This window comes from Rattus norvegicus, chromosome 8, assembly GCF_036323735.1.
Source record: "Rattus norvegicus strain BN/NHsdMcwi chromosome 8, GRCr8, whole genome shotgun sequence".
Classification (NCBI taxonomy): domain Eukaryota; kingdom Metazoa; phylum Chordata; class Mammalia; order Rodentia; family Muridae; genus Rattus; species Rattus norvegicus.
Window position 1 is genome coordinate 132,102,872 of NC_086026.1, and position 18,719 is coordinate 132,121,590.

General features: G+C 40.9%; 2 protein-coding genes across 5 annotated transcripts in view; one reads left to right on the forward strand and one right to left on the reverse strand.

The window, feature by feature from the left end:
* The window catches only part of Sacm1l (SAC1 like phosphatidylinositide phosphatase), a 56,393-nt gene extending 49,407 nt beyond the window's left edge, over nucleotides 1-6,986 (forward strand). For all 3 annotated transcript variants that reach the window (NM_001357497.1, NM_053798.3, XM_063264777.1), the window contains 4 exons: nucleotides 329-422; nucleotides 538-630; nucleotides 1,813-1,870; nucleotides 5,263-6,986. In NM_001357497.1, the coding sequence (NP_001344426.1) occupies nucleotides 329-422; nucleotides 538-630; nucleotides 1,813-1,870; nucleotides 5,263-5,465 (448 nt within the window). In that variant the 3' untranslated portion in view covers nucleotides 5,466-6,986. The remainder of the gene's footprint in view (nucleotides 1-328; nucleotides 423-537; nucleotides 631-1,812; nucleotides 1,871-5,262) is intronic.
* Slc6a20b (solute carrier family 6 member 20b) overlaps nucleotides 5,610-18,719 on the reverse strand; it is a 49,942-nt gene continuing 36,832 nt past the window's right edge. For both annotated transcript variants that reach the window (XM_063266353.1, XM_002729986.7), the window contains exons 8-11: nucleotides 12,924-13,128; nucleotides 11,753-11,912; nucleotides 10,575-10,740; nucleotides 5,610-9,755 (exon numbers count right to left, since the gene is read on the reverse strand). In XM_063266353.1, the coding sequence (XP_063122423.1) occupies nucleotides 9,606-9,755; nucleotides 10,575-10,740; nucleotides 11,753-11,912; nucleotides 12,924-13,128 (681 nt within the window). In that variant the 3' untranslated portion in view covers nucleotides 5,610-9,605. The remainder of the gene's footprint in view (nucleotides 9,756-10,574; nucleotides 10,741-11,752; nucleotides 11,913-12,923; nucleotides 13,129-18,719) is intronic.

Below are 18,719 nucleotides of genomic sequence, written 5' to 3' on the forward strand. Positions count from 1 at the left end.
GTGTCTCTTTGCTTCATGCTTGCATTATATTAGACACCATAGTTACTTAGAAATGATAAGAGGGTGTGAATAGGGTGTGTGGAAACACTACACCTTTTTATATGAGGAACTTGAACATCTGTAGAGTAGTGTCTAGTAGGGTTCTTTATAGATACAAAGACACAACTATAGATTTCTTGCTAGTGACTTGTAAAATGTCTGTGTTTTTAGGGATAATTTTTGATATCTTTGCTGTTCATGTATTTCTATAACTCTCATGGGTCATAAAACTGATAATTTAGTATGTATATATATATATAATTTAAAACTGGATCTTTTTTTAAATCAGAACTGGAAAAAGAACTCAGTTGGGACTGGTAATGGATGGCTTCAACTCATTATTACGGTACTACAAAAACAACTTTTCTGATGGATTTAGACAAGTAAGTCTGTATTTGATGGTGTTTGTTTGCCACTGAATGGTTATCTCTTTGCACTATTGCTCAATGTAGTCAAATTAAGTTTGGAAAGTTCACAATTTTGTTCTTTATTTTCTAGGATTCTATAGACTTATTTCTTGGAAACTACTCAGTGGATGAATTAGACTCTCACAGTCCTTTAAGTGTTCCAAGGGACTGGAAATTCCTGGCGGTAAGAAACTTTTCTATGATTTCTAGGATTGGAAGTATATGTCTGAAGGTATAGAAAACACCTCTGTTGAAAACATTGCATGCTGTTATAAATGGAATATATATATTTATTTTTCTCTTCTGAAGAAAAGACTCGAATACAGAAAGAATAACTGTGTACACACTTTCTTTCATGACTGCCATATTAGAATGGACACAGGAGTTCTTTTTTCAGGAGAACTTCAATTCTCTTTGATCAGGGAATTGCTAAAGATAAATTTGTAAATGAAGGGCAAGAACTGGACCCCCATCTGGAGTAGTTAGAGAAAGGATTGAAGGAGCTGAGGGGGTTTACAAACCCATGAGAATAACAATACCAACCAATCAGAGCTCACAGGAACTAAACCACCATCCAAAGAGTATACATGGTTCCAGCTGCACATGTAGCAGAGCATGCCCTTGTTGGACATCAATGAGAGGAGAAGCCCTTGGTCCTGCCAAGGCGGGACACCATCCCCCCACCCCCCGCCCCAGTGTAGGGGAATGTCAGAGTGGGGAGATGGGAAGGGGTGGGTGGATGGGTGGGGGAACACCCTTACAGAAGAAGTGGGTCAGGGAATGGAATAGGGGGTTTCTGGAAACCTGGAAAAGGAATAACATTTGAAATGTAAATAATTAAAATATCCAATAAAAAAAATTACAATCCAAAATCTAGAAAGACAGAAAATACATTGTAAAATGGAAAATGTGTTATTTGATAAATTCAGTGTGTAGTTTTACTGAAGAAAAAAAAAAGAAAGAAAGAAAGGTAAAGTGTGTTTGGGATACTTTGCTTTTCTTTTCTCCTGTATTCACAAGACTTTGCAGCTTCTCTGGGGCCTTCTACCAGATGACAAAGTGCCCTGGATGGAAGAGAAGTCTGTTGTCCTTACAGTATTTGGCCAGGTTTGGAGCAGAAGCATCCTTCTGTAGATCTCATACTTTATTAGTATGAAGACTTTTGTTACTGTGATTGAAGCCATAAATAGTGATGTTTGGTTTAAAAACTGAACCCCCCCCCCAAAAAAAAAAAAAACCAAACCAAACCAAAACATTGTGTGTCTGAGCCTGCAGAAGAAGTTTGGCACCTTTCCAGGCAAAGTAGATGGATGATTTTATAACCACGGATTACTCCTAACAGCTGTATCTTTTGGTTATATTTCAGTTGCCTATCATCATGGTTGTTGCCTTTTCAATGTGCATCATCTGTTTGCTTATGGCTGGTAAGTGGACTCTGTTTCATATTCTGCTTTTGTTTTTTCCTTTTGATATGCAGTCTTACTGTTTTTCTCTGTCTGGCTTGAACTTCTCTATGTTGATCAAGCTGGCCTTCAACTAAAAAATAAAAAAATAAAAACATCTGCCCACCTCTGCCCCCTGAGTGCTGGAATTAAAAAAGGTGTGTGCCACAGTGCTTGCCTTTAGATAATGCATCTGAGTCTTGATTACATGCAGCACTAGATGTTTACTTATTATGTTTAATGAGCGGTTTGATAATTGGGTTTTATTTTGTATATATGTGTGTAGTACTGGGCATGGGCATCACTGTGCACTGACACCGCTCTAATTCCTACTAGTTTTCTATTGTTGTTATTGTAGTTGTTAGTGGTCATTCTTTGTTTAGAGTCTCATTTTCTTTCTTTATTTTAAATTAACATACAGGCTATTTGATATCATATGGCATTTTCAAACAAAGTATTTTAGTGGTTCTTCTTTTCCCTTATCTCCTCCAGCACCTTTAATTACTATTGTCACATGAGGGGTGCACATGTAGATAGAGGTGAGGTCAGAGGACAACTCTGTGGAATTAGCTCTCCCATTTTTTTTTTTAAGATTTATTTATTTATTATATATAAGTACACTGTAGCTGTCTTCAGATACACCAGAAGAGGGCATCAGATCTCTTTACAGATGGTTGTGAGCCACCATGTGGTTGCTGGGAATTGAACTCAGGACCTCTGGAAGAGCAGTCAGTGCTCTTAACCACTGAGCCATCTCTCCAGCCCATGGCCCTGTTTTTTAACTTGAGGTTTTTTACAATTTTTTTCTTGTTACCAAAATAATATATAATAATTATAGGACACATAATTAGGCAAAATGAAAAGAAAATTGTCATTCTGCCTACTAGAAATAAGCTAAGCCTTCATAATATTTTTAATTAATTATTATGTGTATGTTGCTTGTGTAAGGCAGCGTGTGCAGTGGTGCATATGTAGAGTTTAGAGAACAACTTTTGCAGAGTTGGTTCTCTTTCTTGCACAGTGGGTTCGAGGGATCAAACTCAGATTACCATGCCTGTGTGACAAATATCTTTACCCGCTTGAGCAGTTTTCTGGCCCCATTAATATTTTGATGTTTGTTTTGTTTCTTAAGACTGGGTCTCTGGTTAGCCCTGGCTGTCCTGAAACTTCTATGTAAAGCACCACGTTGATGGCCCCCTGCAAGTGCTCTCCCTAATCCCCTGTGCCTTTTGTCTCTCCATGTGGAAGCCTGGCTTTCCACAGCACTCCTGGGCTTCCAGTGTGCTCATCAGGAATCCCCGCCTGGTGACCTTTATTTTTCTGCACAGAGTGATTTTCTCACTTGTCTTTACCATCCACTCACCAGATTTTTGAGGCAGAGACTATTTTGTTCATTGTTTTGTCTGCTGAGTCTAGGCTTACAGGAAGCCCTCAGGTGTTTTCTGAATTAGGGATTGGCATCCTACACCACCATCCTACCCTGTACTACCATCAGCCTGCACTTCTTAAGAGGACCAGTGCTATACCTCTCTGCCCTCAGAGTTTAGCATTGTAAACAATCACCACATGGTTTGATAAAATACTACAATGTTGAATAGAGGGAAAAAAGCATAGTAACTTGCCATCCTCGTTAACAAACTAGTGTAAAGAGAGACAGTAGACACTGTTTTATTTCATGTAGCCTCTGTAGTATATTCTTTGACCTTCTAAAACTTGAGAACCCATTCTTAACTACAGTAAAAACAAAAGGGTATAGGAATTGCTTGCAGTCTGGTTGTGAGTCTGTGTCAGTTTTTATGGTAGGAAGGAAAGGAAAAAGAACAAATCCAGGCAGCATGCTTGCTCCCAGGCCAACAACTGGTTTCAGTCATTCTGGATCTTTGACTTGGGCCTTAAACACTGCACAGTGGGTGCTCATTCCTGGAAGCCATTGCCTCTTGGATGGGTTTTGTTTGGTTTTCTGTGCTCACCACAGGTTAAAGAGCTTCTACAGGGATAAGGCCTGAGTGGAGGGTTTCTCTGGGGAGTGCTTAGCAGCTTATAGGAAGCTCCTTTCTTGGTCTGAAGCAGCACAGTGAGGTCTTGCTTCAGTCCTGTCCTGGTTGGTTTGTTTTTCCCTCAACTTGACACAAACTAAAATCATCTGCGAAGGGGGAACTTCCTTCCCTTGAAAATATGCCTCCACCAGATTTTCTTGTAGGCAGGTCTGTGGGGCATATTCTAGATTAATGATTGATGTGGAATGGCCTAGTACACTGTGGACAGTGCCACCCCTGAGCAAGTATCCTGGATTATGTAATAATGCAAACTAGCAAGCCATGAAGAGGAGTCCATTAAAGAGCATTCGCCGTGGTCTCTGCTTCAGTTCCTGCCTTGAGTTTCTGTCCTGGCTTCCTTCAGTGATAGACTGTAAAGTGGAGGCCAGATAATGTCTTTCCTCTCCCAAGTTGCTTTTGGTTATGTTTATCACAGCAATAGAAATCAAACCAGGACAACTCCTCAAACAAACAATAGAAATCAAACCAGGACAACTCCTCAAGCAAACAATAACTTGCCTCTGTATAACAACTTTTAAAACTAAAATCTTTGAAAACTGATAATGTTGCAAATTGAGGGATAATTTTGAGTAAAAATAATACTGAATGCTGTGGATAGTGTCCTGTCAAATAATGCATGTGGATAGGGGTGACTGTGGATAGTGTCCTGTCAATAATGCATCTGGATAGGGGTGGCTGATTTCCAGCTCCTGCTGTGGTTTTCAAGAGGGAACATAGACACATCACAACCTCTGATGTGGTCTGGCTGCCTTCCCTTGAGCCATCTGATTGGTCATTTGACTCTGCATTGTTTCTCCATACTTGAGGCCAGCAGATACAGGAGAGAAGTGAGCTGAGGCTTAGCTCTTCAAACAGAAAAACAAAATAGGCCTTTGCTTCATGGGTGCTGCTGACCTTTATAAACTCAACCAGCAGAGTTGTTAAAAGCTGTTCTAATATGTTGTGATTTATACAGTTGAGTTTAAAACATACATTCTGTAAAGTGTGTTTTGTATTTTGATAATATTGCATCAATTGTAGAACTATGATTAAACTGTTAGTAATTTCTTATGCTAGTAAAGCATAAGAAATATGAGAGTAGTCTAGTTCTCACAGTGTGGCCTCTGTCTGTAGCCTCAGTATTGCTGGGAATTTGCCATGGAGGCAACAAGTTCTTAGGGTCCCACAGCTGATGGTTTATTGAGCCTTGCAGAATTGAGACCCCTGGTTTAAAACTTAAGATGTTATATTTTTCCTGTGGACACGAATAAACTTCAGTGTGGTCAATAGATCTGATAACAACAAATGATGTATTATCTTTGTTTTTAATATCAACAGGTGACACTTGGACAGAAACACTGGCATATGTCCTCTTCTGGGGAGTTGCAAGCATTGGAACATTTTTTATTATTCTTTACAATGGCAAAGATTTTGTTGATGCTCCCAGACTTGTACAGAAAGAAAAGATAGACTGAATTTGTGTTTGTGGAAAGCGGCTTGGCTTGGAAGACTCCATGATGCAGAACTGGAGTCTTTACTGACCTGCTTTCCACATGAACCCCAAGGTCTTCTTAAAGCCTTTATCCAAAAGTACCTCTTGTGATTTGGGCTGGGTGATATCTTAGAATTGATCTGATATTACTGCTTTGATGATCTCTTTACTGTTGGGATGGTTATATTTATAATTTGAAGCTATAGTATAATTAAAATGTAGCTTAAATTCAGCTCACAGAACAGAAGAAATCTATTCACTGTCAAGTCAGAAGTTCACAGATAAGTAATATATTTTAAAAAATTTAACTTCTTTCATTATTTAAAACAAAATTATTTTTCTAGCTCTGTTTCATTATTGCCATTGTAAAGCAGTCACTGTTAGCAAGCATTTTTTCCATGTATCTTTGGGCTTTTCTTAAGAGTTTAATAATATGCTAATTCTACTATGCTTAGAGAATGTCTCTTAAAGGTCAGGCAGTTTGCTAAGCTGTGATTTCACAGTGAGGGAGAGGAGAATGGGATCTAGAGTCATTTGAAATTGCTTGAGCTGCTAGCAGCTTAAATGTCATGAAAAGTTCAGATATATTTTATCTTTTTTAAATGGTATAAATGAAATCAAAGAATGTAAAGTCTGTCTCTTATGCTAAAGGTCCAAAGTCACCTCTTTTTAAGAACTGCTTCATTGTGGAAAATACACTAGACTGCCAGCTGCTGCTTCTCATATCTTGTAGGATTTTATTATTGGTTGCTCATTGAGACATGCAGACCTCAGAGAAGGTCTTGTGCTAGACTTGATTCACACTTGGGGTAGCAGTTGCTTTTCCTGCATGGCACTCTGGCTTTATCACCCTGACAAGGTTTGTATTCACTGTCAATAAGTGTCTGAAATTTAGTGCTTCCAGGTAGCCATAGTTCTCCAAATCAAGGACCAACTTTAATTTATGCATAAACAGACTGAAAACCACGCTTCAGAGCTGTGCATAGTTGTGAGACAGGTTATATATTAAAATTGTAATTATGAGGTTTAGATATTAGAACAGTGTATAAGGTAGTATCACTGCGCTATCTTAGAACAATTCAGTTAAACACTGCTATGCTATATCAGTGTTTTGCTTTAAAATATGTGGTTTTTTTTTCTAATAGTACCTTATGTTAAATATTTCTAAAAGCGCCTTTAACATTACCTTTTTTTCAACATTATCTTTTATAAACAATAAGTTATTGCTTTTAGAAACTCTGGGAAAATCCTGTGTAGTTTAAAATCAGTCATTAAAGCTCACTATAGGGTAGTAAATAGAGCCGCCTGCTCTGACACGTGTAAGCAGTTTGTTCCAAGATGAAACATGAAGCCACGTCTGCTGTGATGTGCTATTCAGAAGCTGCTGGGCATTTTACAGTGAGCACTTCATGCCAACACCACGTGGAACCAGTAGTGTGGCTGCTTTGCAAGGAGTAATGTCAGAGGGTTAGGCTGCAAGTGATCAGTGTTTGAGAGCCCTGCAGTGATCTTGTTTAACTCATTTACTGTACATCCATATGCAAAAATAAAATGCCATATTCTTTTCTAACCACTGTTAGTATTGTTTCTGTTTTTATCATGGATATTTTTTTAATCTTAAAGCAATGTTTGATCATTATAGAAATACTAGTCACTAAGTAAACAAGATCAATCGCTTCTAAACTGTTTTCCAGCAATTGCCTTATACATTTTTTATAGCTTTGTTTTTTATAGATAAGGCTAGGGCAACATTTAGTGATGTTTAATATCCATAAAAGTATCTGTACTTCCACTTATAATTTCACAGTGATATAGGTTGCAGGGTGGTAAGGAAGTATGGGTGGATAAGTGATAGAGATTGCAGCTCATGACTGAGTACTGCCAGGGCTGAGGATGCAGCACTGTTAGACCACTTACCAGGCATGCGCCAAACCCAGGCATGATCCCCAGCACTCTGTAAATTCAGCATGGCAGCCCACACCTTGGGAGGTAGGAGGAAAATCAACTCAAGGTCATCCTCAGCTCCATAGAGAGTTTGAAGCCAGTTTATTCTACATGAGATTCTGTCTCAAACGTTTTCATAGAAAACATGGAAAGGTGTCAGTGAGCCTGAGTGACGTACTGAGTAAACAGCTCGTGGCAGGAAACCCTTGCCTATGTGCAAAGTGAGATGAAGTTCCTTGATAATAGCATCCAAGTTTCATACACAAAATATACATATGTTTACATAGTACATGCGTGTGTGTGTGCTTTGTGCATAAGTACAGTGTTTTCATATTTACTTGTGCATGTGTATGCTTTAAAGATTAATTTCCACATTTCATTTCTCTGGGTTCCTAGTGGAGGAACTTCAGTAAAATGTGTTCGGTAATTTGAATGTATTGTTTGTTCACTGTGAGAGTAGACCAGCTCTGAGTGGCCTCACTCTGTTAACCAGTCACTGTAACAAGTTCTTTCCACACTTAGCAACTTGAAGCTGTCTGTGTTTGCTTGTATTTGTTTCTCTGGTTCAGAGCATTCTCCAAGGCACAGTTAAGATTCTACTGGAAGCAGGCACCATCCTTTTTCGAGATGACGGTCACTAAGGACAAGATTCAGTTCCTCCCAACTTGTTGGGTTGGCCATCTCTGCTGACGCTGGCCTGGAAGCCATTAATTCTCTTCAGACAGTTTTGTCACAGCCAGCAATATTGAATCTGTATCACTTTGACCGTGTCCTTTGCACTAGAAGTCAGTGGCTGAAGCTCATTCAAGGGGAAGAGAGAGAAAAAGCATCAGCGCTGACCAGGAGGTAGGGACCTTTTGGGGGGTACAGGAAGAGCTCTCTGTGGCCAATAGAAAGATCAGGGAGCTCGAGGGGAGGTGATTGGTGCTTCTTGGAGGATGCGGAACTTAACCAGGACAAAGGTGAGATGATTTAATACTTCACAACAGATAAGCTCAGGAGGGAAGGAGTGTGACTGGACAAAGATTTTGCTGGTTTGCCACATGACCCTCAGGGTTGGGTCTGGGAGGAAGGTCCTCACACCTGATTTTTAATGAAATGGATTGTATTTGAGGTTCACAACATAGTATGAGAGGATGCATAGTAAATGTGTAGTACACCAGAACAGATTAATGCATCATCCCACAGTTTTTGTTAACAGTAAAATCAGATTTAGTAAAAAAAAAAAAAAAAAAAAAAATCTTAATACAGTCATTGTTGTGGTGCATATAGCACTTCAGGTTTTCATCCTATATTTCTTATTTTGTATAGTTTGATCTACAGCTCATTTCCCCCTTCTCTACCACCAAGGAGCAAGAGTCTAGTCACATATAAAGGGATATCATTAGATTATAATAAATGGATTTATCAGTACAAACTGCTACAAGAAAGAAACCTGCCAGTCAAGAATGAAAACCACCTTTGCTAGACAAGAAAAAGCTGAGAAAATTTATCGTTAAAATACCCTTCAAGAAATACTGAAAGGTGTGGGGTGGTGGCCTGTGCCTGTAATCCCAGCACTGGAGGGGTGAAGTAAGAGGATTGTGTGTTTGAACCCAGGCTGGCTTCACCTGTTCTCTCCCTACTTACCCTCTCTGCAAAGGCACGGTTCAAACAGAAACAAAAGGATAATTACTGTTCTAAAAGGTATATGCCTGGCCTGGTGGCATATGACCTGTTATGCCAGTATGGGGAGCCTGTAGCTAGATGATCATAGATTCTAGCCCAACCTGGGGTCCATATATACCAAGACTGTGCCCCAAAGTTACAGGTGAATCTGACTCTAATGGCAGTATGTAAAGAATGAGAGCTAAAGGTCAAAATGATCAAAAATTGTATCTCTTTTGAGCTAAATATATAGATTCTAGCAACAAAAGTATACATTATGGAAGAGAAAGAGTAAAAGTTGCACAAATCTTTATTCCTAGTACTCGGGACACAGGTAGATTTGTTCGTACAGAGCGAGTTCCAGGACAGCCAGGGGTACACAGAAACCTTGTCTTGAAAACAAAAACAAAAGTAAAAACCTAAGTGTGAGTTAGGATTCTGTCAAGCTACAATATAGAGAATTAATTTTTTTGTTTTATAAATTCAGGGAGCAGAAAATACTTGTGGCTTTAAAAGAGGGCTGTAGCACTTCCACTGCTGAATACATAGAGAGAGAGAGTAGCTGTGAAACTTAGGTGGTCTGTGGGACTTCTAGTTCTCAGGCCTCGGGAAACTGTTCTCTGCTCTTGAGGTGGCGTGTGACAAAAGTCCCCAGGGCTACCAGAGGGATGCACATAGTAGAGGAGGCTACCAGAAGCCCAATGACAGCGAGTGCATATGTAGGGTAATCCTTAATCACCACATGGCCCTGCAAGAAAAGAGGAGAAACATTCACTAGTCTAAGGGGACTCAGCCTCTATTCCAAAAAAAGGAAGAGAAATGGTGTGAGTTGGTATTTAGGTTTGAATACAAAATGCTTCCCTCCAGACACAGGTGCTGGAAACGTTAGGAAGTAGGATCTATCTGGGGAAGCAGGTAATTGAGGGCTGATCCTTGGGGTATCTGGTCTCTGGAGGCTTCCTCTCTGTTCTGTCTATCAGGATGTAAAGAAAAAGGTTGATTCACACTCTTGGTACTCCACCCAAGGCAATAAGGTCAGGATATCCTGACTGACCCCTCTGAAACTATAGCCCAAGTTTTTCTCCCTGCATTTATTAGATCAAGATTTTGGTCAGTGTGATAATAAAACATAGGGTAGGACTGGGCCTGTAGGTCACACACACACACCCACCCTACCCTTCTGCACTTAATTTACAGCAACCATGCACAGAAACCACTCTCACCTTTTCTCTTTTACCCATAGAGAGCACTTTTCCACGGGCAAAGCTCTTAGCTGGAGTTCTTATGAAGGAAGAACCAGTACTCACACAGGGATGCCCTCACCATCTAGGGAAGTTCCACTGGGATATTGTGAAGGTGACTTATGTCTCCACAGAGGTTAAAACCTCAGAGCCCAGTTCTGCTGTACTGGATTGAGCATCTGAAACGTCTTGATGAAGCCACCATGCTATCTATCACCTCTAATCTCCTCATAGCAATGGTTCCTTGTGTCAGAAACTGAAGAGCTGTGTTCTGAAGTGACACTGTTGCCTCTGCTCTTCCTCAGACCTGCAGGAGCATCACATACCTGAGTAGCATCCCAGGCTTGGTACTGCAGCGTTCCCGTGAGGATGTAGTCACTCAGGTAGAATATAAAGAGGCCGATGATGATCAGTGGGCTCACAAACACCCACATGGTCTTCCAGTACCAGTTGAGGGGCCGGCCAGTCATGGCCCGAAGATCACTTTCAAATCTGTTTGGAACACAGGGAGAGAGCCTGGAGGGAGGGGCTCCAGCTTGCATACCCTCTGCACTTGGGAAGATGCTATTCTGGTTACCAATGATGTTTGATTGTGACCCTGAACCCAAATGGTCTTTTCCTTTCCTGTGGGAGATGTTGAGGTAAAGGGAAAAGGGCTGAGGCTGCCTGAGCGGGAGAATGACCAAGAAGGAAGGGGTCATGGGGCATCTCCCCAGTGTGTTAGCCTTCAGAGGAAGGCTTTTGATGTGGCCCTTAGAGTAATTCCTAGTGAAGATGGGTCCAGGGTGCGTGGCGAAGGAGTATGCTAATCCCCTCAGTCCACAGGGCTAGGGTGACATTGCCTCTCTGCCCACCCACCCACACTATCCATTAGTGATAGCTCCAAGTATTCTCTCCTGCTCCTAGAGATATTTTCAGAACAGTCACTTTGAGCTTGGAAGGGCCTGGCGTTGGCACAGAAGAGCAGGTAGAATGGAGCAGTAGAGAGGAGGTTCTGAACTGCTTGCTCTTCCCACCCTGGCAGGCCGACTAAAAAGAACAAGGTCCGAGACTAGTGGGTTCTCAGCATGTGGTCCCCAGAAGACCAGGGAAAGTGCTAGAAATATCATCACACTTTCTCCCAGACTTTAGCCAGATACCTAATGAAGGAGGTCCTGCAACCCTCATCTCACTGGCCACCAGTTTGAAAGCTATACATGACAGTTTGGGCCCCAGATGCATATTCCATCACTTGGAAGACTGAAAACATCCCAGTGTTAGGCTCTTGGAAATCCTAATTCTGGCAGATGATCAGAGTATCTAAGCCTGGAGCTGAGTCCCTGCCCAGAAAGCATGCCATGGTAAAGAGTGGAAAACAGGAAGTGCAAAGAGGCTGTTGGAAGCAAGAGATGAAGGAGATCTGAGGGCAAAGGAGCATCTAGAAGGGACACACCTATTGAGAAAGGATGGTTTTCTTATGAGTGTGGCCCTGCAGCTAACCATCCCACATCTGGGCTCTCCTTACCTCCTCAGCCCATACACGTAGCACACAGCTATAGTCTCCACCAGCACAATGAGCAGCAGAGACAGCGTGGCTGCATAGTCATTGAATATGTCAAACCAGTAGTTCCCAGCCTCCATGGTGAACACCATGCCAACAGCACAGTTGATGAGGCACACCAGACCTGAAAGACAAGATCACTGCTCTTCTCTCGGAGTCTCCCTACTCGGATCCCACATTATATGTCAGCAGGAGCCACAGGTCCTTAGGTGTACCTTAAAGGGAGGCTCACCCACACGAGCTATAGGGCCTGCTCTTCAGGGGATGTCAGTTCATGGAAAAAGGGACTGGGGACAGTATATACAACTGGGCTACAGAGACCCAGTCCCAGGAAGGATGCCAAGTGCTAGGAGGTTCTGAGTCAGGAGAATGTAACTTGCAGTGAGTGGTCAGAACATGAAAATTGGATGGAGCCTTGTTTTACTCATCTTGGATATGGAGTTACAGAATCATCAGAATCAGAGATGTCTGGCCAGAGTCCTCATGACCGTGGTTGGGTAGCATGATAGTGAAGTTAATGGGTAGCCATCATGGGAAAATCTAAAAACTTCACAGTCAAAGTGCATGAAGAAGTGGTATGTGCTCTTACAATGATGTATCAGACAGGATCAGGGACTGACAATTGCACAGTACAGCACACTAAGGGTTGATGGCAGGCCTGTAATATCTTTTTTTTTTTTAAAGAATGACTTTCAAGAACAGAGGCAAACACAAGAAGCACTAGACATCAGAACAGGGTGGTCTGATTGGGGGCTTATTGCTTGGAGAGTATGTGGAAGGAGATCTTCCTGGTCTGGGAACAGGTCATACACTCACCTTAGGAAATGGACAGTTGATGTTATCTTTCAATTAAAACAAAAACAGATGGAGGCTCTCAAAGCCTGGAGACCTGAGTGCAGGCTGGGGAGTTAGCCTTTTCCCAAGGGTGGGCTGGCTGACCACCTTACTTCCCTGGGATGTGGTGTGTTCCTAGTCTATCTCCCAGGGCTGAGTAGGACACAGTACAGGAACACAGACTCCTAGAAACTGCTTCTGCAGTTGGCTTAGAAGACAAAGCTTTTGAAGAAATCATTTCATCAAATGTTCTGCATTTCCTGCCCACCCATGCCCTGCCTCCTCAGCAGTGTGTCCTGACCTGAAATGGCCTCCTTGGGCAGGTAGCTGGAGATGACCTTGCTGTCAGTCAGAGGGGTGAGGATGGCTGTTCCTGTCCCTACCATGCTTCCCATACCCAGTGTTAGCAGCATGAAGAAGTAGAGCACTGACCAGAGCTGGGACACTTCCATGTTTTTAATGGCCTCAGTGTAGACGATGAAGGCCAGGCCTGTGCCCTGGACAGCCTGAGAGTGGTAAAATGATAGCAGTTATTACTTTGATATAGTCTTTTTAACAAACATGTTCAGTGTCAGGACCTGGGCTGAAGTAAAAGAAACAGGTTCATTGTGTGACCAGCTAGAAGGTCTCAAGAATCAGTTGGACTGGCTAGAAAAACTGGCCAGAACACACACACAATACATACACAATGTGATGAACCCTGCATTACCCCTTCCTGCCTCTCTTACATTTTAGATAAAAATTACAAAATCATATTTGGATCTTTGTTTCCAATGCCAGAACTGAGGAACTGTGATGGGCCCTGTGTGGTAGGTTTGACCTGGCAGAGTTTTGGTGGCCACATTCCAGTTAGTCACTTGCTGTGGAAGCTGAGCCTACTACTTCTGCTTAAAGTCAAATGTCTTGAAACCAGTGAAGGGTCCTGAGTGGGTGGGTTTAGACAACCACGGGACTGCTAGAATACTAAGCCATGAATTCACTGAACAAAGCCACAAGATGGTGAGTCACCATGAGCAAGAATGACGAACATGTAGAATATCCCTCTCTTCACACAGATTTGTCAGATTGGGAAGTGCTATGGACTGAATTCATAATGTTGAAACTTCTACCCTCAGAATGACTACATTCAGTCAAGGCTAAAGTTAGGTAAGGTTTCAAAAGTGGAATCCTAGTCCAGTAAGACAAATCACTGATCCTGGAAGCAAACTTTGACTGGAAACCAGTCTCTAGAAATATAAGAAATTAATATCTGTTGTTTAGTCACCTTATCTCCGATATTTTGTTATGGTAACCTGATTGACTAATATAGGTCAGCCAAGTGGCATGCCAATGGTGTTGATTATGAGGATGCATACAACTTTAAAGTAATAAAATCCATTAAAAGTTGATAAGTGTCTTTCTTATTACTTTTGCTACAGAGTTTTTGAGAGAGGGGGGTTAACTTTTACACCCAGTTAGGATTTACTAGGTCCTAAGATGCTAGACACAGAATCACTAAAGATTAGCCTAAGGTAGTGGTTCTGAGTTCATCGTCTCTTGCAAATGAAAATTAAAGGTACAGCCTTTATTAAGAAGTATTTCATACAGCCAGGCATGATGCCAAATGTCTTAATACCAGTACTCAAAGTGGGCAGAGATAGGCAGATCTCGGAGTCTGAGGCCAACCTAGTCTACAGAACAAGTCCAGGATAGCCAGGGCTACAGAGAAAAACCCTGTCTGCAAAATCATCATCATCATCATCATCATCATCATCATCATCATCATCATCAACAACAACAACAACAACAACAACAAAACAACCAAAATATAAAAGTGAAGAACTAAGGAAAAGTGAGAGAATCAAGAGTGGGAAGGGTTTCCCAGAGGGAGAAGTTTAATTTTTGTTGTCCAGTATTTCTATAACAAAATGGCAGGAGGTGGATAAAAACTATCTGTGGGCATTGGCTAATTCTCTGGGCTATCACAGGCCCACACACATATGTGTAGGTCCATCTCTGGCTTCAGCTTTGTTACCTTGACTTTCCACTATTATTAGCTTGCATTGGCTACCTTCTGACTTGCAGGTATGTCAGTGCTTTACCACAATAGAGAGTTAATCATGACAGCCACCTAGATGGAATCTTGTTATGAGAAGCCATCTGTGCTTGTAATTTAGTTTTAATTAGCTTCATTGGAAGTAAGATATATGAAATACAACAGTACCTTACCCGTGGTCCTTGAGGATGTTGGAGAGGCAGCGTACCTGCTGTCTGACACAGAAGCCTGCTCCTTTTTATCTGAACACGTCAAGTATCTCATAGCCATCCAGAAACATTCCTATTCATCTTAGTGTTCCATAATTTGCTGTCTTAATCCTTAATCTTCATTTTAACCCCACCCTCTGTTCTCACTACAACACATATGGCAAATATGGGCCCCCCTTCCCTTACCGTCTTCAAAGAGTCAACTCCTACATCATATGAACCAGTCTTTCTAAAAAGGGACAGTGGTAAAATAGTCCTCCAGCATAGTCTTTAATGTTCCTGTCTATGGATACTATAACAGCTATTTCTAATGTGTTTAAAGAAACAAAAATTAGTCATAAATAGAAATGAACATTATTGAAGGAAAAAATAGTGTTGTAAATGTCAGTGTGAAATTGCTGAAATTTGATTGAGATTTGATGTTGGTTAGGAGAGAAATAGTGAATTGGGAGATGCATATATCCAGTTGTATCTAAGACAAATTCAGGAAAATAAATCTAGAACACCACAAACAAAAGTCAATACAACTATAACCTGAAAAATGGATCAAAATAATAAAGATAAGAGACTTACAGAATAATATCCAAAATCTTAAGCTACTAAGTTCCAAAGAAAAAAGAGTAAGAAGCAATGCTTAAGAGATAACAGGTTTGAGTTTTCCAAATTTTTAAGAAACATCATCCACAGATGAGAAAACCTAGCATAGACGTAGATTAAATAAAGGTACACTGCGTTTGTTTTGCTTTGGCAACCAGAGCTACTGGCCTTTCTTAGCTCCTCTTCTTTAAGAGTATTCTCTAGAAAAATCTAAGAATGTATTTAAATATAAAAATGAGACAAATAGGTCCACTATCACTTATATCTCCATTGTTGTTGGAGTCTTAGTTCAATGAAGGAAAGGAAATGAGGTATAAACATTTAAAAGAAAGGTATAGCTGGCCAGGTTAGTGAACACCTTTATTCCTACCACTTGGAAGATGGAAGGATCATCAGTACAAGACCAGCCTGGACTATGAGACCCTCCTCAAAATGAAAATAATATTAAAAGAGGCAGGGAGAGAGTTGGGAGAGGCATGCTAATCAAATGGGATCAGGAAACAAGCAAATGTTTTATATTAATGTCTGACAAAATAGACTTCAAACTAGTACTAGCTAGGAGACAAAGAAGTACAGTTGATTCTAATTAAGAAGACAATTAACCAAGAAGACATTACTAACCCAAATATATATGCACCAAACTCTGGTGAATGGATTTCATAAAAATTATACTAAAAGACACAGATTAATAGCAAACCACTAATAGGTGATTTCAATAACCCGCTTTCTGCACTAAATCTGTTGTCTGGACAAAGAATAAACAAAGAAACTAGAATTAAATGTTAAAATACATCAAATGATATTAACATTTCTACAGAATATTCCATCCAAACACTAAATAGTATATATTTTACTCAGCGGTGCACAGAAGCGTCTCATCCTGTAAGACAAAACAAATCTTAACCAAATTCAGGAAGATTGAACTAACTCTGCATTTCTCATCTGACCACTGTGCAATAAAACTTAAAATTAACAGCAAACATATCTCTAGTAAGTAAGAAACTCTTGGAGATTAAACAATTCATTACTGAATGGTGAATGGGTCAAAGAAAAAAATCAAGAAACAAAAAAAAAATTAAGAAAAAGTTAGAGCTCTAAGTGCCTAAAATAAAGCATAAATAAATTACGATGAAGTTTGAAAAATGTTTGAAAAGCTTTGAAAATTACAAAAACTTAGAAAAATGATGTTTTAGTTACTTTTCTATTATCATGAAAAGGCACCATGACCAAGGCAACTTATAAAAGAAAGTGTTTTAATTTGAGGCTCACAGCTGCAGTGGGTTAGATCCATGACCAGCATAGCAGCATGCAGGCATGGCACTAGAGCTCAGAGTTTGCATCTCTTTTTAAAAGATTTATTTATTATATATAAGCACACTGTAGTTATCTTCAGAGTCACCAGAAGAGGGCACCAGATCTCATTGCAGATGGTTGTGAGCCATCATGTGGTTGCTGGGAATTGAACTCAGGACCTCTGGAAGAACAGTCAGTGCTCTTAACCACTGAGCCATCTCTCTAGTGCCCCAGAGTTTACATCTTGATCTGCCAGCATGACACAGAGATCACTGGGAATGGCATGGCCTGTGCTTTTGAAATCCCAAAGTCACAGCTCTTCCAATAAGGCCGCACCCCCTCTTAAAACTATTTGTTCTTGCTCATTTGTTGAAGATCTGCATAAAGAATGATCACTAATAATCACACAACAGAATCAATATTAGGATGTCTCGAAGTCTTCTCTGACAACAAAATTAGTGCAAAACTCTTCAATTTAGTCTCAGGCAGGTTCTTAGGACAAGGACAAAAAGCAGCCACAATCTTGGCCATGTAGCATAATGGTCTCTTACTAGTTGCTAGTACTGTTCCTCTCTGAAAACTCTGGAGCTGGAACTTCATAGTTCACATTGATCTCAGCACTATTTATTGTCTTTAAGCTCCTAGTAGGATGGCCGACTGAAGAGTTTAACAGTTTTTCTAGTCCAAAGTCCCACAGTCTTTTACATTCATCCATATTCCTCCAGCATGGCCAGGCCTGTCATAGCAATGGCCTACTCCATAGTACCAACTTTTGCTTATTTTTCTCTTGTGACAAAACTACATGACCAAGAGGGGAGAAACAGAAAGTGTTTGGTTTGGGGCTTACCGTTCCAGAGGGTCAGAGCCTATGACCAACATGGCATGGAGTATTTCAGCAGGCAGGCATGGTAATGGCACAGTAGCTGAGAGCTCACCTCTGGATCTACAAGTTTTTAACAGACAGCTAAAAATTCAAATATGTGAGCCTTTGAGGGACATTCTCATTCAAACACTACATTATGAATATTTTATTACTTGTATTTTTATGGAAATTTCTCTGTTAGCTATTTTTCTCATCACTGTGAGCATATCGGAAGGGTTCAGTCCACGGTTGCTTGGGCCCCATGCACTTGGGCAAAACATGCCTTTGGGACAGTTACTCTATTTCCTAACATAGTGGAAGGAGAGAGATGGGAATACAGAATTAAATAAAATGGCCCCCATAGGTTCACATATTTGAATGGTTGGTCCCTAGTTGGTAGAATTATTTGTGAAGAATTGGGATATGTGGCTTTATTGGAGGAGGTGTGTCATGGGGCGAGGGCAGGCTTTGAGCTTTTAATACCCCAGTGTAGCTCTCTCCTTCTGCCTTGTGTCTGAGAATCTAAATGTAAGCAGCTCATAGCTATGCATGCTCCTGTGCCACTCATGCCTACCTACATGCTGCCAAGCTTCCTGCCATTATTATAATCATGGACTCTAATTCTTTAGAACTGTGAGCTTCAATAAACCTCATTTATAAATTGCTTAGTCCTGTAGTCTCTTCACAGCAAAAGAAAATTAACTAAGACACATAGCAAATATGGGAATTCATAAGAATTCCTTAGGACTTCTAATCAGATTGATATGAGAGTTTTATCTTTCTTTTGCAATAAAAAATGACAGGCACCCAAATCCCATGAGGGAAGAGAGCTGAACACCCAGGAGTACAGACATCCTGAGACCGCAGGACAGACTGCCACTTCTGCTCACATCCCCGGTCCAAGGGGAAAATGTACAGTGCCTCTGGACACAGGAATAAAGGAACAGACAGCTGCCAGAACCCGCGGTTCTGGTCTACGCCCAGGACCAAATTGAACCAGCCAAACAGCTCCCTGCACCCAAATCCCATGGGGGAGAGAGTTGGACCCTCAGAAGTGTGAACGCTCCTGAGAACTCAAAGGAGACTACTCTCTGCCCCCAG